Genomic DNA, 24,351 nt, shown 5'->3' with positions numbered 1-24,351 from the left:
TATCTGTACGCTTTCTTATTTATTTCTCCCCAAATGTCATGCAGAGGTTAACTCAAAAAGTCCTCCGACTACCAACTTCAAACTTGTGTCATCTACAGTTGAATGTGTCATGTCATAGAGATAACAGATCTAGTTACATGTATGAGTTTTACTTTTTGCATGATTTGTTTTGTTAACTATAGGGCCTATGTATTGCACGGCTATGGAACATTTTGTAATGTATGGCACGTGTGTGCTGGAAGGGGGGGGGGGGGGGGCTGCAAGCCGATGGAGCGTTGAGGGCCAGTAAACAATTTGATACTTTTTGTATGCATGGCAACCAACTTATTTGCCATTTCTAAGATATAGAATCCGTGATGATGAGATCTTTTAGACGCATGGCCATCGCCATTTTCAAAAGTGTTCATTGGCAACCATTAATTTCTTTGTCCAGTCTCCCTATCCTTACACGTCATAGCGGGTGAGTAATGATTTTTTGACGGGGACTGCACCGAGTCTGGCGTGGAGTGGTTTGTTTACACGCCAGTGCTGCATTACGGAGATGTGGTGATAATTAGGATCGTGCCCAAGCGCCTGAGACAATGTTCTTAGGGTAGAGAGATTGGGATACAGAAAGAGAGAGGGAAAATTTTGTATGAGTGGGTGGAGGGGTGAATGGGGGAGAGAACTGGAAGGGGAACTTAAAGGGGGGGGGGGCAGTGATATCCCCTGTACATCATTATGTCTGAGTGGATGCAATGTGTGTAGATTTGTAGGTATTTACAAATGTATGATTCTGTGTTTGTTCATACAGTGTATGTAAAGCATAATTATGATGTACAGGTGCATGCATAAATAGAGGAATTGGTGTAGTGTGTCTGTGTGTGTTTGTATGTGTGCCGTAATGGTTGTTGAAGTCAGGAATAACTACTGTCTCCTCGAAATACACAAAACAATATTGCATAAATAATAAAGAGGGAGGGGATTGGTAGGGGTTGGTATACTGCAGGTAGATCAAGCAGAAAGAAAGGATACCGTGGGATAATGTCACTATTAGAAATCTCCCCAGTTATAAAACTGAGATTGAATAAAAATGGATGACTTCATTTCATGAAGATGATCAGAGATTTTAGTCAGTTGTCTAGCATTTTTAGGATGGGGATGACTTTTAGATGAACCAGCCAAGAAGGGGGGGAGGGGCGATAGGAGGGGGAGTATGGTAGCAAAGACGGTTATGTCACCAGATTGAAGAAAGGTACTTAGTGTGCAAGGGATGTGCCAGCGTTTGGTCGCGTGGCTCAAATTTCTCATTTCGGACAGAGATCCGTCTCCTGCTGTATACAGATTGTGTTTACACTGCATCTCATCCTGGCCTCTACAGTGTTTGTGCCTCAAAGAAGAAATCCTGCATATTATAATGGGATTCTCTCACCACTGAAGTGAGCTAATGCACGTTGCCGTCTCATGTTACTCTACGTTCAATATGCACTGCGCAGAAAGGCGTACATGTGCTCATTGACAGAGATGTCTGAGATTTGAAGACAATAGATATTCTCCTTCTTTATATAGTATTTACTCTCAGATTGTCAATCTGCAGTTACACTGTACATGCTCTACAAAGCCAGGTCAAAAGTTTTTTAACTAAAAATGAGCTAAGAAATGATGAAAGTAATTACTGTGATTAATAGTAATATAATTCAGGGACGGAATAGCGCAGTTTTGTGTTAGATACGATAACAAGATAATATATGGCATTCTATAGGTGTCACTTAAATTCCCCTTGCAAGGTCTACACAAAATTGCCCGATGACTCTTTGAAAGAAAATGCATAAAATTTTATAGATTTAGTACTTTTTTTTCCACAATGAATTTTCTATCTTTCCCATAGTTGATTGATTTTTTTCTTTGGTTCAAGAGACTGATATGAGGAATGGGTCCTAATCTTTAGCTTAGCCATCAAGTTCAGATTCTGTGAGCCAAATGGCTGTCTGTTTATAAATCCAAAGAATCCTGTGCTAGATCAAGTAGGGGAGGAGTTTTCACCTGTAGGCTTTCACAAACTGAGCATAGAAAGCTTGAGGTGGAAATTAAGAAATCCACGATCGATGAGCACCGGGTATCGAGAATGATTCACGAGCAGTCAGAATTCTCGGAAAGGCGGCCATTGGTGTCGTTAACCTCATTCACTGTGGGGAACGTGGAGTACCAGCAAATGATTCATGAACACTCCCCTTAAAAAAAATCATGCACCCCCCCCCCCAAAAAAAATGCAAATGTTCCCTTGCCCCTCTCGTAATGGCAAATTCATTTCAATTTCTTTCTGCTGTTGTTGAGATTTCATGAATTTAACCAGTTCTATCTAGCCTTTCTCCAATGTATGACACGCTGTTAAATGCAAAAGAACAAATTCAGTTATGACAAGATGATGATTTCTGCCTCAAAATTTTCCAAGGAGTTGATGGATTAGAGTGAGACAGATGGAATAGTTTATACAAAGTGTAGTCGTGATAGAATACTAATTTAGATGAGCAGAGAAAGAGAAAGGTGTGAACAGGGATAGCAAATTCAAGCTTTGGTGCAATGAAAAGAGCATGAAATATGTTCACATCTGAAGCTTTGTGTAATTGCTTGTAAATCGTGTAGAAAACTCATCTTCAGCCTTACCTTTTTTATATCAGTGAAACTTTAAGTCTATCAAAATAAATCCTGTGAAAATCAAAAGGGCAATCGGGGCATATTTGACATTCAGAGACTGATTTTAGTGAGAATCAGATATTAGATATCTAAAATGATGATGACTTTTGAACTCTACAATTGTATGACAGCATTTTTCTAAATATCATGTGGTAGGTGTACTTGTACTTGATAATTTGTTGAATTTGTCGAATTCATGAAAAATAGGTCCAAACATATAACTTAAATCCATAAGGTGTTGACATTAGTAATAGGGTCTCCATTTTCTTTACCTCCCTCACAAGATCGATACAAATTTTGTGTAGGCAATTACCCTTGTGTCATTTGTGGACTGTAATTGGCACGGTTAATTATTGACTCATGAAATGTCATTTCACAAGTAAAGACTGTGTGTGTGTGTGTGTGTGTGTGTGTGTGTTGTAGTGACTGTGTTTCTGTATGTACTATTAGAGTATGATGTCTTCTGTGTGGTGTATGTGCCTATAATTTTCTTGCGTGTACCTGCAATGTGCATTCATGATTATGAATGTGTGTGTTTACATGTATACATGTACACAGAATGTATAATTTGGTGTATGGGTGTGCACATACTGTATGTGTGAAATGTTTCGAAAGTGTTTTTTTTTTTTTTTTTTTTTTTGGTGGTGGTGTAGCACATGTTCATCATATGCATAGATGTCTTACAGTGTAATATGCATAACATTGCGAAATGATCTTACACACCAACTTATCTTAGGCACACATACCACCTGTATATATATATATATATATATATATATATATATATATGTGACCCGCTACAGCAAAACCCGACGCTTCTCGGCAAATCCCATTTCTCTGTACAGGCGTCCGAAGACCAAATTTCGACCTAAGGGGCTAACTTGAGATTTTTACATGATCGAATTAATCATCCATTCAAGATTGTTCTCCCAAAAGATAGATTTGATTCTTGATCAGGAAATATTTTAAGATAATTTTTAAAATGATGAGTACAATATTGGGTCCACTTCAATAGTTGAGACAATGAAGCTAAATTACAGAAAATCGCCGAAAATATCACATTTTGTTCACCGCGAGAAGTTTGTTTTTCTGAGGGCATCCCCGGCGAGTTTGGTATCAAATAAACGAGGAAAGCGTGCCTGACCCAAATAAGGAGATATGGGGGCCGTCCTACATCAAGCAACCAATGAAAACTTCGCTTGAAGATGACGTTATTTCTGTCAAAGTGTCAATCACACCGTAAACAAAAGGCTGTTGCTACCCACGTGTTCGAAATCACGGCATCTCATTCGCCAATCGATAGGTATGACGTAATGCATCGTTGTTTACCTGTTGGTCTCCCTTCGTCTCTTCGATCCCTGCACGTGTTTTACTGTTGCCTGTTCGTCATCTTTCAGACTTTCTTTTCACTATTTTGAGAGTTTTTCTGACTGTGTACTACATTGTACATCAAATGTCGCGAAAGAAACAAGATTTGAGCGACAAGACAGTCGCTGCTATGGTAAATGAAGCGACTGCATGTGGCATGGATATGTCGGGTTTGGCTGACGTCTTGTCGGACTACTTTGCTTCGAGCACAACTCCCGAAACCTCCGGCGCTCGGACGAAAGGAGCTGCTGCCACCGCAGCTTCCGATGATTCTGCCACCGACTCAGGTAGGCCTCAGTTCGTTTGTTTGTTTGTTTGCCCACTGAAATGACAGTTTCTATGTAGATTTACTTTGTCTTTAAACTACGCGAACAGAAATAAGATTCTGTAGCCATAAACACTTAAATTACATGTGAGGTTTACACGAGCGAAATTTCACAGATCTCGTGAATCGAGGCCCTGCTAATTAACACGTTAAGAATCTAACATGTTACGGCAACGTGTGTTCTATGTAACAACAGTTAGACTGAGCTGGACAAAGCATTAACGTTAAGGAGTTTGTAAACACTTCAAACGTATAACAATCTTGTAAAGCTAGTGATTAACATGATTAAGAAGTAATTTACATGGTAGAGCCATCTAGCAGACCTGTTCTAGTTACAGCCTAACGTTACAGGTACACATCATCCAGTTAACAACTGTTAGCTCTAAATACGGTCCACTCTAAAATTGCCAGTTAACGTTAGACATCTAACGTTAAGTTGATCTAACCAAAATTTACGTACCAAAATGGGCATGGCATGCTTCTACAACTAAAGTTACGGTAATTGTACGGATACAAAACAAATTGTCCTTCAAAGGTATGGAAGTTAGGAAGAATTACCAATGTCTAGAATGATCCGCGTGTACTGTATCCTAACGGTGGCCTAGTAAATTGTTCGATATCTCTCTTCTTTGTAGACTCTAGAGTCTAATTAAAATTTCACTTGCTAGTTGCTACTCTAACGTTAGGGAATCACAAAAACTGTGGTTCTAATGTGTCTATTTCCTTAAGTTATATTCAAATCTAAGTTAATATATTGTACTTGTACAATTTGACCTTTATTTGCGTGGTTGGAATATCAACAGATGTTACTTATTTTTGCAAAAAGAATTGCACATAGTGTGATGTTCAAAGACCTACCATTTGCTTGTTAGTGTTTTGTCATGTAGTTCAGTGATACCACTTATTTTATTGTTACATTTACTGTATTTGTATTATGTAGAGCTAAGCAATATTTTAAAAAATGTGTTTGCATTTAGAGTTATTAAGAAACTTTGGATGCAATAATTGACAACTAGTGAATTCACAACTTATTTATGATTTGATCAGTTCAGATATGGCTATTAGATTTGATGATATTAATTTTTGATCTCTCTCTTTCCTATTTCAATTATTTGGAACAGATTCTGATGATGAGGAGTCTGATGACGAAGGCGCTGGTCCGTCATCCAGGCCTGAATTTTCATCGGGATCAAGCAGTGATGGGTCAGCTGGTGAGCCAATGGACTTAAGCAGTGATGAGGAAGGGGGCGCTGACAAGGTTGATGATGTCGAAGAGGAGGCACGTGCTGCAACAGAACGAGCCAAAGATGCGGACATCGACCTTGAGCCACTGAAGGAGAGGAAGAACAAATGCAGCTGCACTCTATTCAATGGAAGACGCTGCATTGAGCAGTTTTCTCAGGCAGAGCAAGATGCCATAAGGTATTTTTTTTTTTTTATTCTTGAGTTGAAGTGATGATAATTTGAACTTTTGTGTGCTTGCAGACTTGCAGTACTACATGTACGTGCACCTTCTCAGACATTCTTGCCATTTTATAAATGCATCATGTTTCTATTTTTCTGACATCTACTCAATTTAGAAAGGAAGATGGACAAATATGCTTTGTATACTGACTTCCAGAGCTAACTGCCAAAACTGTAGGGCCTATTGCCTCGCTAGAACATTAGCATTATCTTTAATCTGCCTTTCAGAACATTGCTTTATTTATCATACTTTGGTTATTATAATGAAGATGGATAACCATAGCTTTAAGAGAGTAATACAAAAGAATGTTGAAATTTATTTTGTCGTTTTGCAATTTGTCTTTCTAACCATGCTCCAGGTATTCCATCAAAGAACTTACTGAATTCGAGAAAGATCTCCTTCTACTGGGTGTCATTTCATCATCTTTAAATGATGGTGCAGTCACCCAAGGCAAGAAGTCCAAGCACAAAGAGAGGAGGCACACAAGGATGAGAAGCTTTAGCTACGGGCACAGAAGGATTTGCCGTTACTCCTTCTTCTACCTGATGGAGATTGGGCCGGAGAAATTTACCAATGTCAAGGCTTGGTACAACACCCACGGTCTGGTCCCACGGCGGAAAAAATCAGGTATAGATCTTTAATTCTAGTCTATGTTTTCTAACATGTAAATTTAAAAGAAAAAAATAAATTTAGAAAATAAATAAGAACTTGCAGAAAAAAGTTTAGTTTTTTTGAGTGTCAAGGAGAAATGTTACAGAATGCTATGATTTGATTATTTTTTAGCACGCATAATGAAACAACAAAAGATGCATGAAAAATAGATATCATTACTTTATTGGAATGTGTTATTATCATTACCATTAAAAGAAAGGTATGCTCTAATAATGTGGCATGACAGATACGATGTGAATTTAAGTTCTTTTACTTATTTTTATTGTCTTTAAGGTGGAAGACGGGGCAAGAAGCTGCTCAAGCTGGAACAAGTCCAAGGTGTGGTTCAGTTCATCTTGAATTATGCAGCAGAAAACTGCATTCTCCTACCTGGAAGAATTCCCGGCATCAAGTCTTCCGACGTAAAGCTTCTGCCATCCAATGTGACCAAAGCCAAGCTCTGGCGGCTGTACAAGGCCTCGGTACCTGACCATGCCGTTGCATACTCAACATTTCGGAAGCTTTGGAATGACCTCCTCCCCTATGTTGTGGTGGCAAAGCCTGCGACAGACCTCTGCTGGACTTGTCAGCAGAACAACAGTCTTATCACAAGACAGGTACAGTTTATATTTCTTTGTTTAGAAATATTGATTGTCATGAATGTGTTTGATATTAATGACAAGATTAACATGAACAGAGTATACATAATCTTCAAATGGAAACAAATTATTGAAAAATCCTTCTCAATTAGTGAAATGTTTATAACACTGCACATGATATTTCTTTGTTTAGAAATATTGATTGTCATGAATGTGTTTGATATTAATGACAAGATTAACATGAACAGAGTATACATAATCTTCAAATGGAAACAAATTATTGAAAAATCCTTCTCAATTAGTGAAATGTTTATAACACTGCACATGTACATAATTGTAACATACACAGGAAATGCAATTATCCTTTCTACTCTTCATTTGTAATCACATTGTAATGTTCTTAGTGAATTTCTTCTTCTTCTTCGCAGGTCAATGTTCCAGAGGAGCAAAAGTCAGAAGCTCTTCGTCAGCAGGAGCTGCATCTTCTGCAGGCTAAGACAGAGCGGGATGCGTACAGTGCTGCCTGTAAAGCATCCAAGGTGGTCTCTAAAGAACATGACATCAACAAGCTTGAAAGAAACGAACCCAACTCCAGGCCGGTGACTTTCCATTACTCCTTCGACTTCGCTCAACAAGTGCACTTTCCAGCTCATCCCCAACAGCCTGGTCCGATCTACTTTAGGACTCCGAGGAAGTGCCACATCTTCGGGGTCACAGCAGAAGGCTTGCCAGCACAGGTCAATTACTTGGCAGACGAGGGCGTGAGTTGTGGCAAGGGCGTCAATGTGGTTGTAAGCTATGTACACCATTTTCTAGAGAACTATGGATGCGGAGAGCAGCACGTCCAGTTGAATGCTGACAATTGTCCTGGACAAAACAAAAACAATACCATGCTGCAATACCTGTGCTGGCGTGTGTATGCTGAGCTGCACAAGTCAGTGTCGCTGTCATTTCTCCCTGTTGGGCATACCAAGTTTGCCTCCGACTGGTGTTTTGGACTCCTCAAACAGAAGTACAGGAAGACACCAGTCTCCTGCCTGCAGGATATCGTTGATGTTGTGGAAGAGTCAACTGCGACTGGCATCAACATCGCCCAGCTTGTTGGCAATGAGCGAGGAGATGTGTTCGTGCCGGTGTACGACTGGGCCAACCATCTGGGTAGGCACTTCAGGCGGTTTCCTCGTGTGAAATCCTACTACCACTTCAGAGTTTCTGAAGAGAATTGTGGTAGGATATTCTTCAAGGAAAGTGCTGAAAGTGCTGAACAGATGTTTGACCTTGCTCGTACATCTCCTGCTACCACACTCCCCCCTGTCATCCAGCCTGGTGGTCTTGATGCCAGCCGCAAGCAGTACTTGTATGACTACATCAGAGAGTTTTGTAGTCCAGAGACGAGGGATGTGGTCTGTCCAGCTCCAGAGTAGTTGGTAGAGGGTTATGTCAGTGAAGTCTTGTGTTGTCAGATATGGAACTTGATTCATACATAACTGTTTCAGTAGTCATGATGTTGCAGTACACTAGTTTTGTTTACAAGCTTGCACATGCTGAAGTACAGGCTGCTATTTGTGATATATTGCCACCAAGACTTGCCTTTTCTTTTTGCAGCATCTTTTTTTTTTTTTTTTTTGTTCTTTCTCTTTCTCGCTTTTGGAATTGAGAGGCTTCATTTGCAGTTTTTTCTCTTATATTTTACTAGACTGGATATTTAATCCTCACAAAATGAAGAATGATAGCATTGAGCAAGAAGCACTTGCAAGGTCTTCATTTCGGTGGAAGATTATCTGCTGAGTGACATTTGTCGTTACAAACTTATTTTGTTTTCTATTATTAAATGTAGCTATTGTATTATTGTTGACATACCCTTTTTTTATTCATGTAGAATATTTCACAATACATGAAACCATCCTTCTCTGGAGTAGTGAATCTATCCATCTCCCATCACTTTTCAGTTCTGCCTTTTTAGTTTATGTACAGTACTTGGTGTGTTCAAATGCTCGATTGTGAACTTTCTCATGCAAATAGTGCCATACATTGTGAGCTTTCTAGGACCAAGACTCTCTTGATTATTTTATTGCCATAAAGAAACATGTTGAAAATCAGATGTTCAGTAATGTAGCATGACAAACATAAAGAAAGAAATGGTACTTGTCAATTATCGTTCTATTCTTTTTTATTTCGACATCTACAAATTTGTGTGTCTGTACGTGTTCATGCTTCATTCTTCTTAACTGCTATTGTGACCATCCCCTTTAAACACATCACTTGCACAATATGTTTCTTAGATGACTGGACTTATATGACAGTCATGTGTAGAAAGGGCTGGGGGAAAAAATGTTGCATTTTTTTACATGTCAAGTGCACATCATATTTCATACCATTTGCTTTGTGGTTATAGAAAGTACATTCATATTTCCATGTACTGAGACTACCAATTTTCCATAAATGTTCGTATTGATACATTTGCATGTAGGATTTAAGGTATTGATCATGATAATGCAGCAAAATATGTGAAGCTTGTTTGTTAATTACAGCTACCAGTTATGGATACTTGTGTTATCATTAACAATTTTTATGTCTACTTGCATCGTACATTCTTGAGAAAGTTTTGTTAGGATTATCTTCTTTAAACGTGTAACATTTGTGTTCATATACCTTTTTAATGACATTAGAAGTTATACATTTATCAGGTGTTTTTTTTTTTTTTTTTTTTTTTGGTAGCTGGAAAAAAAGCACAGGATTGTTGCATATTACAAGTCAAGTACACATTGTATTTCACAATGACAGATTCTTATAGTATAATAGTATAGTATAATCGGATTTCCTTGCACCGAGACTACATGTATGTTACTTTTGTTTTTACATGAACGTTCATATTGATACGTGTGCTGATCATAGAAAGTTCACACAAGGTCCTGGTGATACAGTAACATTTGTGAAGCTTGCGTGTTAAATGCAACTATCAGTATCAGGTAAATTGTGTTATCATTATTACCACAATTTTTATGTTTTTTATTGTTTTTATTGTTTCTATTGTTTTTATTGAATGTATGGATTCATATTTTGTTATTATATTATATTTGGATCTTGTAAGATTCATTTGACTTTTGACTTTTGAAATATGCATCGTTTTGCCCACACAGTTTGGATTGCATTTTATAAGTTATTTGCATGATGTTGGAAATTTAAAGCATTTTTTTTGTTTCTCCCTTTATTTTTATTGTTTTTTGGATATCAATATCTTGAATAAAAATATATGAAATTCTATGAATTTCTCAAAATCAGTTGCCAAATGAGTGTCCATTGGGTGTGTGGAATTTCAAGTTAGTAGCTTATCTAGAAATGCCCGTTGCTATGGAGTGAATGTATGCTTGACTTATGTGTGAAAGTTGAATTTCAAGTCAAACTTTAAATGCCATTATCTAGAAACCAACTTTCGCTTTATGAATTATGAAAAACCACCATAACTTCGCTATTTTTTCATCAATTCTTATAAATGAGGTATCATTTTAAAGGAAATTTTTCACTTTATCCAGTAATGTCAAAAATGCAAATTTGATTTTTGCCTTGAAGTGTTGGGTTTTGCTGTAGCAGGTCACATATATCTTCCCTTTGGCTGGGGCAGATCTTTTAGCCAAGTGGTAGAAAATCCCCTTGGTGTAATTTGAATGTATACTAAATCATGATTTGAACAACAAACAAACATAGGGCAATCTCTTAGTATGGTTGCGTAGAATGATGCATGTGATTGTAACTGATATATCAAACTAAACTTCACGATCAATTTTGTTTGGTGCATACATGTAGATAAGGTTGTGGTATATTTTTGGACTTGGCTACTTTTTGTAACTTGACATGCAATATTGCTCAATATTTCCATACGGTATACATTGTGTGTCTCTACTGTGTATTGGAAATATGTATGTCTTCCAGTAGCCACAAAACTCAATATGTCTCTCTCTCTTTCTCTCTTTCTTTCATACTTTTCCCCCTGAATTCTCTTTCTCGTGCAGCAATAACCAATCCGAAGGCCCAGGGAAAGGAACAACCAAAGAGCTTTAATTTCGACTACTCCTACTGGTCACACACAACGGTGAGCATACAATTCAATTTCGCAGAAAATTTGTTTGTATTTATTGGCTTTTTAATCTCACTGCATTTTGGCTTTCTGGTGGGCAGCTGAAGGAATACTCAGTCAGAAATATATATTGTTTTTCCCCCTCCTTTTACACAGTTCCATTCAATATTGAATCAGTTGAGGAAAAAAAAAAATGAAAGCAGTTGCCTACAGATTTCATGCACTTTACTTGCATTGTACATTTCAATGGTTTTCATGGCTGACATTCATAAATTGGCAAAAGCCTCGGGCTGAATATTGTATATCAAATAACATGGTTTCAATCAAGAGAACTCATTGAAATCCTTCAACATAGGGTTATTTTTCTCCTTTATTTCAGCAATATCATGATATAGCACTCAATCTTTCTTTTTGTGATTTTTCTAAGAGACCTTTTTCCAGTTGGATGATCTGCTCCTTAAAGCATCTTTCAAAATGCAATAAAATTCAATTTGCATGCTTACATTTATATGACTCAAGGTTGATATAGAAGAATTCTTTGAAATAGATTTCATCGGCATTCATAAGCTCTTTATTTCTTTTTGTCTGGTGGTAGTAAGTGGTGACATAACATGTAAAATACAAAAAAAGTTGGGAATAGAATGCTGTTTTACCATTTTCATTCATGGAATAGCAATGACATCAACAGACCACATGAATCAGAGTACATTCATGATTTTGGCACAGGTTTTTCTCTTTTTTTTTTCCTTCAAATTTCTGGTCCTTTAAAGAAGAGGTGCTGCTGCTGCTTTCTCCAGTAGATATGAACGTACATAAACAATATTGCTATCTAGATTGTTTTTGGTGTGACTACATTAATGGCAAATATTGAACTTTTAACACTATTTGCCTGCTTTTTGAAGGTTGTGAGAAGTGGCTATTCTTTCTGTTCTATAAATTGACTTAATTGTAATTAATTGAATACTCAATTAATTATTATTATTATTTTTTTTTGGATTGTTTAACCTGTTACCAATGAGAGATTGTTGTTCCTAATCCTCTAAGAAAAGCTTTATAAAGGACATGTGTTTCTGTTTACCAAGGATTCAATTTTCAGGGAATTGTTAGGTAGGCCAATGCACACATATTCCCTCGCCTGCCCCCTTTCCCATGAGAGACTCCAAGAGATAGACAAGTTTACTAGCGCATTCAGATGCGTTCAGTTTTTATTCCTCATAAGAACCTAGTAACAAACTATTTGATTCAATCTATATTCCTACAAAAAGATCTCCTTAACTTGGTTTGCATGCATTAGTTGTTGCCATGCAGGGCAAGCCTCGGGTAAGTTTTCCTCTTAACCCATGGAAGACTAGTTACAAGAACACTCAGACAGGTGTCTGTGGGGAAACATGCAGTATGGCAAAATCAGCTAGTCCTCAATGGGTTAACATGTTACAAACAACCCATGTTACAATAAACATGCTTACAAATGTACATGTGGAATTTTAAAATGTTAGCAGACTGGTCCGTAGTGGCACCATTTGAATAATGCTTACCCCACAGTAATGGAGGAACAGCTATTATGTCTTTTGAGCTTAAATTTTCATGACATGTTTGAGCAAAGGGCAAGGTATTTTGAGCTGCCATTTGTGAATAATTCAAAGCCAGTGGCCATGATGCTTATTCCCCCATGTAAGTTTAGCTCTCCAGAAACGTGGAAATGCACAAAGAGGAAAGTTATTATGTGAATGCATTATGGACATCATTGAGTTGAAACAAAAATTGCAAACATTAAAAAGATGCTTATTTGAAGTCTTTGAAAAAGAATTCTCTCAACATAAATTATACACACTGTACATGCATACATAAGTGAATCTCTGAAATGTATGAATAAAAAGTAAAATGAATATTGAAGCAGATTCAGCTGACGTGGCATGCATTTTAAATCTAAAAAGGCCATTCCGAGAAATATACAAATAGTGATAGATGGAAAAAAATTAGAACTTACTATTCAAAGATTTCTTTAATAACAGCATGGAACCCCCCCCCCCAAAAAAAAAAAAAAACAAAACAAAAACAAAAACAGTAAAGAGCTGAATAATGTTAATTGCAAAATGAATGATATGGTTGTTCTTGTGAGGTAATCCTTTGTCCTTGAGATTAACTGTAATTCTGCAATAGTGTTCATCATTGGTGCACTTTGTTCCGTTAAACAATGGGCTAAATAATTTCAGTCAGTACTGCCTTCTTTGAAGAGTCATGTTTTAAATTGGACATATACCCTATCAAATAAGCTCTATCTCTACAGATGATAATGATGATAATCATGATGACGATGCAATCTACAGTAAGTACCTCAGCCGATGATGTTTTCATGACGAAGTAAAAACGGCAAAAGATTGTAGTATATCAGCTGTTGAAGAATTTCCTATGCAGTGAATGCGTGTGATCATATCCTTGGCATTTGCAATTTCTTAGCAATTTCTAATGGAGTGAAAGGGACACTCAAGTGTAAGGAGATTAGATTGATCTTGACCTTCTACTCCAATGCCTGACTTACTCTGTTTCTAGAAAGTGATTTTTATCTTTTGAAAAGAGCTCTTTTCAAGACATGATACTCCCCTGACATTTTACAAACTCATTCCAGAAAAACATCTTGTTCTGAAATCATTTCCTCCGCGTGCAAGTCCGATTGAATTGCCACCAGTTTTGCTGAGAAAATCGTTATGAATTTCTCGCTTGATTATAGCAGCTCTTTATAGTCCCATCCTGATGCAGTCAAGGGATGTTGTAATGACCCATAAATTTTTATTCAAGAAACATTTCTTTACAATTTCCCTTCCAGACTTCCTTCCTTTAATGTTTGTGTGTGCCAAGGGACAAACCTTTTTCATGCCAGAAGATGACACTGTTGGATTTTAGCAGTGATATGGATGTAAGATTTGATTTTTACAAGCTGGAATGATATGATGCATTAGTCATATAATCAAATTGTAAAGCTTCAAATCTTGTCTTTACCCGTCGAAAATGGTTTGATTTTTGAACCAGCATGCTACTAGTACTTAGATGGGTTGTGGGTAAAACGTGTGTGCAGGTTCATATGGAAATTGAAGAAGGCGATATCCAAATTGAACTTAGATTTTAATGGTATTGTTACTGATGTATTGGTGTTGTCTCAAATTTTTTATTCACATTTAGCCTCTAGAAAGATTTTCTATTCTATGTCACTGGTTAGAAAATAAAAAAGAAACTTTTGATTCATCTTTTTTTTTTTGGGGGGGGGGGGTTGGGGGTAGGCTATGTGCTTGTGTGGGGGGATGCTTTTGTTTTTAACCCGTTGAACACTAATCCAAGATATACTTGGTTGGGAGGTGTGTATGGGAAATGAGTGTTAAGAGCATAATCAGCTCGGCCTCAAAGGGTTAACTCTTTCAATTTTGATGTGACGTAAGGATCATGTGACTTCTGGTAGTACATTTGGAAAGACGAAGAGTCGAGCCAAACCACATCGCAAAGAATTTAATTAGACATTTTTTTTTTCCTACCAGCGAGCTTCCGCCGTCTGAAATCAATTTCAGTTGGCCCTCTGACAAGCTGGCTTTTGACACCCTCATGCGAGAAAGTAATCAATTTCAGCATCTCTCTTTGAGGTGCGGTTTAGAGTCGAAAGTGGCGGAACATCCACTTTCGGTGATATTTTGAGATACCTGTCTGGGAGGAGGCCGCACTGCAGTACGTGGAGGCCAATCACACACTAAAGGACAGGTCTGCAAAATATCTGTAAAAGAGTGCACTTATGATGTGTACAACATGTTTCATTATGTTTCCCTGTGAATATCAATTGTCAACGTAATGATACATTTTTATACTCGCAAAAAGTTTTAGGTTCAAAACAACATGCTTCATGCTGTCACTGCCCCCAAAAAACAACAACAAACAAACAAACAAACAAACAAACAAACAAACAAACAAACAAACAAACAAACAAATTTATAAAGATATTTGATCACAGATGGAATACTCTGACTTTTTTATACAGAAACTGCATCCATCTTGTAGTCCATGAAATTAAGTGTAGTTTCAATCTTCTACTATATGTGAGTATCATCTGTAATATATAACTGTTTTCTTTGAAAGTCAATCAACATCTTGGATTTGTGCACTTGAAAACAGAGGGTCAAGCCACAAACTACATGCAGTATTTGTGCAACTCTGCTAATATTTACTTCATAACTTTTTTAAGGTGAAAGAGTAAGTGTGAAGCGGGTTAAAGCACTCCCTATTCGCAATCAGTGATTACCATCAAGATATCCAGCATGCTTTTTTGAAACATTGGAATTCCGAAGAGATGTGTTTCATATATTTATAAGTTAAATATGTAAATGTGATTTGTAGGTATGTAGAATCTACAAAATGTGAGGTGTTTAGTAATGAAATATAAAGAAAATATAATGACCCATTAAATGCATCTCAAACACCATGATGTGGCTACCACGGAAAGATTGATGTGTAGCGTAGATGAAGGCTCCCGCAATTCGGCAACATATGGTAGATTTTCCAAAAACGTGCAACAGATGCCCGCCAGAATCGACCAAACTTCCGTATAGAGGAATGTTTTTGATTGTCGTTGCTGTCGTCGGCGCAAAATCAAACTTCTGTCGTCATGAGCCAGAAGGAGCAGACAGAGAAGAGGGGCGAAAAGACTCGGCGGAGAGGGGATGAGGGGGTAGAGGAGAGGAGGATGAGAGGGAAGGATATAAAAGGGAACACGTTTGACGTCATGTACGTTTGTGGAGTGCTTCTCAGAGTGGGGGAGAATGTCAGTTTGCCGTGAATTAATTTGAATGCGCGTGGGGGGAGAAAGGGCTTTGCATGTTATTCTGCAGAGAGGCATAATTCAACTTGTGGAACGGCTGGGGGAGAGAAGTGGACGGAATAAGGTCGAATGATATCATGCCCCCAAAAAGCCTTACTCCCCCCTTTCCCTTCTAAAGTTAGAATTTTGTTGTGCACTGCTCATGCTATCATCATATTCTTGCCTGTCGTAGGATGGTCACTTATTGTCATGCTCATAATCAAAATTTGTGCCTGAAGTTGGTCTCTTGTTTTTGCTCGGTGCTTCTTGAAATAGAAACTGACGTCACAAAATTGACATCTCAGAGTTACGACTGTGCACTAGCTCCACACAATTATTTGAACAAATTACATCAAATTGATTATTTTCATGCCATTTCATACACAAATTTTACTTACATTTTCATTTCATTTCATTCTTTTTCTTAAGTGCAGAATTTTATGAGACATACGAGGGACATAATACACTGTAAGCCTTTATACTTGAGGTCTTTTAGAAGACTTCATCACTCGTTCACTCAATGCATTAAATTTCTCAGCTTAAATAGCACCTTTTTACTTTTTTGCAGTTACTGGCGGAAAAACAGTTCGATTCACCTTAGATGCATAACTGAAATGTCTATTCTGAAATGCCACAGAATATTTTGCTGGCCATTTGAATGCTAGTACTTAGTAATTTTCTCTAATCAAGAACCCATTGTCAACTTTCACAGGCTTTTTGATCGGTACTTTCATCATTCTTACATTCATTTAAAGGACAAGTTCACCTTCATAAACATAAGGATTGAGAGAATGCAGCAATATTAGTAGAACACATCAGTGAAAGTTTGAGGAAAATTGGACGATCAATACAAAAGTTATGAATTTAAAAAATTTTTGTTTTGGAACCGCTGGATGAGGAGACTACTAAGGCTCGTGATGTCATATGAGTACAACAGTATAAAGAAAATGTAAAGAAAATTCAACATATTTTCACTTTTTTTGCATAATAAAAGAGCACTTCACTTGCCTCTTTCTAAAGGCAATGGGAATAATATTACCCATAACATATGTCAGTAACGAGTCAAGGGAATGTGTACTTTTTTCAAAAGATGAAATTTTGTGAAATTCTCTTTAGATTTTCCTTATATTGTTGTACGCATGTTACATCATACACTGCAGTATTCTTCTCATCCAGCGGTGACTGCACAAAAACTTCAAAAATTCATAACTTTTGAATGGATTGTCCGATTTTCCTCAAACTTTCAATGATGTGTTCTATTAATATTGCTACATTCTCTCAATCCTTATGTTAATGAAGGTGAACTTGTCCTTTAAGGTCAAAGTTGTCATTGGCACATTCCTGACAAAAAGCATGACATCAGTGCCCCGTTGCATAAAAGTTACTATTGTGGTAACTTTGCCATTCAATGGTAACTGCCATGGCAACAATTCTCAACAGCCAATCACAGTCAAGAATTCCATGGAAGTTACCATTGGATGGCAAAGTTACCGCAATAGTAATTTTTATGTAACGGGGTCCTGAAGAGTTTGTTTTACCAAATCCAGTCAATTTACTGTATATTAATCGAAATACAAGCTTAATAGTGTATGATGTTGAAGCCAGGGCTGTTGTGGGTATAAATCAAAGTCCATTGCACATATGACTCTAATGACACACACACATAATTTAAGCATTTCATAAGAATGCAATGGTAATCCATTACAAATCGTGTATAAATGGCTCCATGACATTTGCTCCTGCGACTATTGCTCCCATTAAATATCTGCATGCTAAGCCAAACAGTAATTCTACCCACAAACATAACCCTAACCCTAATCCTAATCCTCACATTAAACCTAAACCTCAAACCCTATCACAACCCTAACCCTAAGCCAGTGGAGAAAATAAGACTGGAGCAATTGTTGCAGGAGTAAATGTCATGTCACCTGTACAAACACCATTGCATTGTCAAAGGTTGGTGCGATTAGAGAAAAGCTTCAACCCTTTGTGCGCCACATTTTATTCTCTGCCCATAGGTTTGTGCGTGAAATTTGTGCACATTTGACATATTGGCACAGAAAGGGTTAATCAACTATGGTACATTCACTTTTCATTCTTTACACTTATCCCTTTTTTTGTCAGAGTTGATCACTATGCACAGCATCCAATACAGCTAACCCACTGGTCATAGGAACCGGGATTGGCTATGCATCATGACTATGAGGATTGCTGTAAAACCAGAAATATTCATGGTATGATATTTCCTCAAAATTGGAGCCGATGGCCTTTTTCGCGGCATAACATTTTTGCGATTTGCCACTGGCATGCATTGCATATAGTGTAGACAACAACTTTCATGTGCATTTTGATTTCGCAATTCTTGGCTCATGAAATTTGTGAAAATTTCATGCATACAAAAATTTCTGGTTTTTCATTATCGGATTTTGGGGCCAAAGGGGTTAAGGCATTCGCTCAGGTGGTAAGATGCAGTCGGCAGCATCCTGTAGTTTTAATCTAAATTCATTTTGTGGCTCTGCCCGAGACCACATGATGCATTGTAGGAGCCATGCAACCTTTTACGCTGTACTCAACGTGAAAACTTGCATTGGAATGATAGATACGAAGAGAATAAATTGATATTAAAGTTCTGAGAGACCTCGCGGCATCTCCTCTTCTCTGCGGTTATCTTTGGCTCTTAGCCTCCGACACAATCTTGTTGAGTGTCCCTTGCATTCGATGTTACCCGTTTCTCCCCCTCTCCCTTTGTCTTGTTATTGATGTGTTTGTACATGCCGTGGTATACAAACACATTTATACGTGTATCAAGTGGTGCTGCGTAGTGACATCTTTCTGTAAACCGCGCCTAAATCACGTTGCGCTGACTCAGGGATGCCTGAAAAGGTCACATCTACAGGCAAAATGCGTTGGAAAAAACACACAGAAGCATAGCGTCGAATGCGGGAGGGGAGGGTTGGGTTTGTATTATGTGAGACCTGCCTCTGATTAACAAAGAGAGTGGCTTTGTATAGGGCTCATGTAGTATCCGCTCAGTGCTGGCTCGTTGAGCAAATGCGAGAAACCTGGATCCTAATAGACAGAAATGAATTGGGTAAGACAATACAGGGGATAAAGGAAAAGAAAACAACAACACAAGTGGGTGGGGGGGGGGTAGGAATACATTAGGATGGATAGTTCATCTTAGGGTTGCAGGTTGCCAGGTTTAATCAGCGAAGCCCGGTAGAGATCGCTGTACGGTGATCTTTCACGGAGAACAAAGTGAAGAGGATGTGAAAACCTCACTGGTGAACATCACACTGCACAGCGGCAGTGGACTGGCTGGCACACACTATCACACACACTCACAGGCATACTTAATGCAACTTATCCGTGAACATTGTATACCTGCACCCACACACAGACACACACTCACTAGACACACACACGCACTGATCTGGAGCTAGCTCTGAAGCTGGAGATGGCATCAATTAAAGGGCATCTATTGGCGAGTGCGCTAAGCTGAAATCAATAGAGTACATCAGCGGCATATGATGAGTGGAAGACTGCAACGAGTTGGAATGCTGTGCATGTGGCAAGAACAAAGTATTTTTTTCCCTTTATCAATGATGAATCCTTGGAAATGAAGAGAACGAGACACCGTTTATAGTACGTCACCATAGACATACATTTGAATGCTGCATAATTGCACTCATATGCACACAGAATATGTTGTTGTTGTTATTTTAAAGATCGAAAGAAGAGAGAGAGAAATGGGGCCCTATACAAATAATTTGCCCCAGACAGCACTTATAACATAAAACAAACATTATAGATCTTAAAGAGATATAAACAAGAATATTAAATGCATACCAAGTCTCCTCGAGGGAGATCTGTGCACAGAATATGCACAGATATCTTATCCCATTGAGGACAGATTGATTTTGCTACAACATGCATTTCCCATAGACCCCTGCCTGAGTATACTCAGGACTTGTCCTCAACGGGTGAAACCCTACTTTGGCAAAAAACAAAGCAAATTTTATTTCGTGAGTTTACGCAACAACTCACAGTGAGAGCCCACTCAACGCACGCGCAGTCATATCGCTTCTTCGCACGTTTTGCACGGGGGAATAAGTTCCCTCATCGCAGTCTAAATCAAGTTTTATTCGTCCTTTTTACCGTACATCGTCGCACTATCTTATCATATCGTGGATTGTTATTATTTGTAGCTCAGTTAGAGCTGACTTTGCTTCGGAAGAGGATTTTTATTCACGAGATATCGCGGGATGGAATGGGATATATCTATCTATTCATTTATTCATTTGTTTAAAGCTGCTGCTGCATTACTATTTCTATTATCTCGGGCATCTTGTGTTACAAAGACAGCAGTCTTTTCTACTGACCTGTCCTCTGCAATATCACCGCTCCTTTGTGGCCTTTTGTGACATCACCCATGCTTCGCTGACCATTCCCAGTGGACATCGGTGTGGACGGATGCATTCTATTCGTGGGTGGAAAGTGATCGCTCTATCATATCGCAGGTGATGTGATCACTGTTGGTCTCTATAAGATGTACATGTATGCCTGCACCATCATCTGAATCTGATGATATGACAGGATGGGACAGGGAGGCAGGGGCAAATTTATTCCATTCTCCTCGTCAGAGAGGATATTTATTCATTTACTTCCAGCAATAGGATGGGTAGCCCTATCAGCACAGCTCATTTTCAAAGGGGTCCACTTGACATACATGTTAAAATCCACATTAAACAACAGCAATAAATGCACAATAAGAACTGCAAAAATGCACAATTAAACACTGTGGGTAAAAAAATCATTTAAAAAGAGTGACTTCCACTTGACACATTGATATAATATATTAGAATAACTTTGGAAACAGAAAAAAAAATCATTGTATAACAAAGTGACTTACAGTCGACATATTGATATGCATTTCATTCGTAGAATTGTGCGTCTGAAAAATGAAAAAATGAATTACAATTTGATATGTCAAAGTTATATTTCTACAGCACCCTCTTTCACAAATTTGTGACATCTTTTTTTTTGAATAGATGAATATATGCTAAAAATGCAAATTGGATTTACTTAATACTACTCCTATGTCAGCCCATTTTGAAACTGACATGGATTTTATACATTGATCAGGTTCAATAATATTTATTTTCAGCGCAAATATGAATATAATATAGAACAAGTAACATTCGAACAATTTGAAAATGCTTGGGGGCACATCTCTAGAAGTACAAAAATTTTTGATGAGTGTGCCCTGTTTAAACATAAATGAGTGTTACATTCCATAATATACATGCCAGCCAAACTGCAATCTTGTATCTAAAAAAAAAATATATATATATATATATAATCTTGATACATGCCTATCATATTGAGATTTGCATAATTTCATCTCTGATAGCTTAATTGATGTAAGAAAAGGACATGAGTACAAGTTGACTCTCAGTTCTGCACAGTTGATGGGAAGTTGATATCAAAGTCGTTGATTAGCTCCCAACGGCAGCGCGTCATGCAGTGCAGCCAGGGGGATTTGCCGGGGGGATTGCTAAGATTGATGAAGTTAAGCTGAAGCAATGATGAAGGGGGGGGGGGGGAGGGGGAGGGAGGGAGGAGAGATTCTCATCACCTTGTTCTCCTATCGAGATGCTGGTCAGACCCAGAAGGCCTGCTGAGGGGGGTTTTCTTCCGGCAGAATGAAGGCCATTAATCAGACCAGCAGTGGACAGCGGTGTACGTCTGATGTCATTTGACGCAATGCATGTCGTGTGTCCAACGCAGAAGGGGAATACTGTAAATAAATGCACTGCCACTTTATGAGGTCACTTTAGGTCCACCGTGGATTAGTGAGTGATGAATGATGAGATGAGGAATGGGAATGCACTTGTTGCCGTGGCGATTTTGCGTTCATCTTCTCGATGATGATGATTAGTTGGTATTCTTGTTCTTGCAGTAACGTGATATCTCACTATGCGGATACATGCAGTGCCAAAATGGAAAGATATCGCGCCTAATGGATTGCTGGTAGACTGAAAGATTTTACCATGCAGTCACCAATATTTAGCATCCTTTTGGTCATATCTTTGATTATCAAAAAAAAAAAAAAAATGGAAGAAAGAAAGGAGGCAAAAATGGGACAGTTGATATGCCAGAATCCCCAGCATCTAATTTGTTTTGTCTTTGTTTTAATAATGAGACAGTGGTTATTTTCATTTTATATTTTTCATGTGTTGAATTTCCCATAAAAGGAGGCGATGTTCAGGAATGATGAATATAAGTAAGGAAAACCATTGATTTTTGGGCACCATGCGGATATTTCTATGCCAATGTGCACTCTGTGTTTCATTCCAGTGAATTTCTGCAAATCCTTGTGGTAAGTTCTTGAATGTGATACTTTGTAGCTTATCTCTCTTAGCGTTTACCAACAAAAAGAAAAAACTTGACTAAAACGAGAGGGTTATTAAGAGACAGCTGATATCATCAGAATATCCTCCTTTCTTTTTATTGATATATTTCTTCAGTCCAAAATATTAATGGTTTATATAGCATAACCAAATTTAGTGATAATAGAAAAAGAAGTTTTGCTGATGCATTAGAAGGCTTGTAAAGAGTAATAGGAAAATATTTCAATTAGCATGGGTGTGCAAGCAGCATGGACTTTACTTTTTTTTATATCAAATGATGTGAGCTATTTTTGTCTACAGAAATGTGTCGAGAAATTGGGCATGCCATTTTTAAACAACAATTTTCAAGTACTACACATTGAAAGGGATATTCGTATTCATGTACAGTAGGACCTTGATTATCCGGCCATCAATTATCTGGATTCTTTGTTATCCAAATGTCGACTGGCTGACATCTTTTCTTTTTGCAATTCTTAAAAAATGTATTCATATATTTCAAGTTCCAAATCTTACTCAGAACAAACACACATTCAACCATTATTGTGTGAATGCATGACTGGACATATTTCAATCATCGCAGCGAACTGCAACTTTTAAGTCAGTTCGTGAGACAATACGTCAATGACTGGTGCCACGCTTGTCACTGGCACTGAGTGCACAGTAGTGGTTTACAGTCCAGTGCAGTGGCAGTATTCAATGAGTCGTAATATCAATCTCATTGTCAGTCGATATCAATTGAACAAACAATACAGGAAGGGACATAAAGGGATATTTTACTTATATTTCATTTTATTTCCGCATGACAATGCCATGCAGATAATTGAAATATTAGTAAATTGGTAATAACATGTGTATACCCCTAGCATGATATGCTAGAAAGTGCTGTATTTGAGCATATAACTCTCTTATCCGGCCAAATTGATCATCCACCAATAATGACGTGGCCATATAATCGCGGTCCTACTGTAACTCAAAAGAGTTAGTTTATGGCAATTCTGACACCCACCCCCCCCCCCCCCAAAAAAAAAAAAAAACCAACAACAACTGAAGGCCTCCCTCTCTGTCTGAACTCATAAATCTAATATCTAATAGAATTTGGGTCCTAGTGTATCCCTCATTCCTTCAAGCTCACTAAACAGGGAAAGCCATGCAATCCTCTTATCAACAGCAGCAGGAGAGAGAGAGAGAGAGAGAGAGAGAGAGGGGTAGATGTAGAGGATACTGTAGCTTTAAATATAAACAGAGTGTTGAAAATGATGAGGAACAAAGTCCCCCACCCACCCCTACCACCCCCATCCTCTGCAGCTCTCTCTCCATCCCATCTCACTTCTCCTGGTAGATTGATGAATTGATGACATAGTGATGACAGGTGCATGGAATCACCCCTCCCCCTCCGCTTTACCCCTCTTCTGACAAAGCCAAAGTGCTTTGACCTCATTACTGTTGTTTTTTTTAATCCATTATACCTACTTATATCACTCTGCCAAAGGGAAATTCAGTGTTTAGATTGATTGCCCTTAATCCTGAACCCCAACTCTCCTTTTAACACATGAGACAGCTTGCAGTTTAGACATTATTATCAAATCCACAATGCATGCTTTTGTCTTCTTGAACTATTGAGGGCTCTGAAGTGTATGGACTTGCAATCAAATACATATGAAATGTCTACCAAATACTTTTCCATACTTACTTCACTAATACACATGAAATGTTGGTCATTAACTGGGTCTACATTAACCAGTTGGTTACTTAATGCAGAGTTTAAGCGGGAATTTGATGAAGCTGAATACATGGGAAAAGAACAGAAATTCTGATGTCACATTCATGATATTGTTTTCAGAGGAAGAGCAGTATTGGTGATTATACAGAACTACAAATATGTACTGATAACCATGAGATGTGTGGTTGACTTTACCCTCTATAGGGATTTTCTTGGCCTTGCTGTAAT

At 38.0% G+C, this 24,351-nt stretch overlaps 2 protein-coding genes across 2 annotated transcripts in view; both read left to right on the top strand.

Annotated features, from left to right (window-relative positions):
- Positions 1 to 24,351, top strand: part of LOC140238972 (kinesin-like protein KIF1A) — a 167,408-nt gene that overhangs the window by 14,094 nt on the left and 128,963 nt on the right. The window contains exon 2 of the mRNA XM_072318867.1: positions 11,092 to 11,171. Within this exon, the coding sequence (XP_072174968.1) occupies positions 11,092 to 11,171 (80 nt within the window). The remainder of the gene's footprint in view (positions 1 to 11,091; positions 11,172 to 24,351) is intronic.
- Positions 4,098 to 9,527, top strand: LOC140238909 (uncharacterized). The gene is made up of 5 exons (XM_072318806.1): positions 4,098 to 4,328; positions 5,488 to 5,788; positions 6,190 to 6,458; positions 6,777 to 7,099; positions 7,510 to 9,527. The coding sequence occupies exons 1-5, from the start codon at positions 4,127 to 4,129 to the stop codon at positions 8,503 to 8,505; spliced, it is 2,091 nt and encodes a 696-aa protein (XP_072174907.1). The 5' UTR covers positions 4,098 to 4,126; the 3' UTR covers positions 8,506 to 9,527.

The sequence above is a fragment of the Diadema setosum genome, chromosome 15 (assembly GCF_964275005.1).
Source record: "Diadema setosum chromosome 15, eeDiaSeto1, whole genome shotgun sequence".
NCBI classification, from domain to species: Eukaryota; Metazoa; Echinodermata; class Echinoidea; order Diadematoida; family Diadematidae; genus Diadema; species Diadema setosum.
The sequence above is the reverse complement of the archived record's forward strand: the minus strand, read 5'-3'. Positions and strand labels throughout refer to the sequence as shown.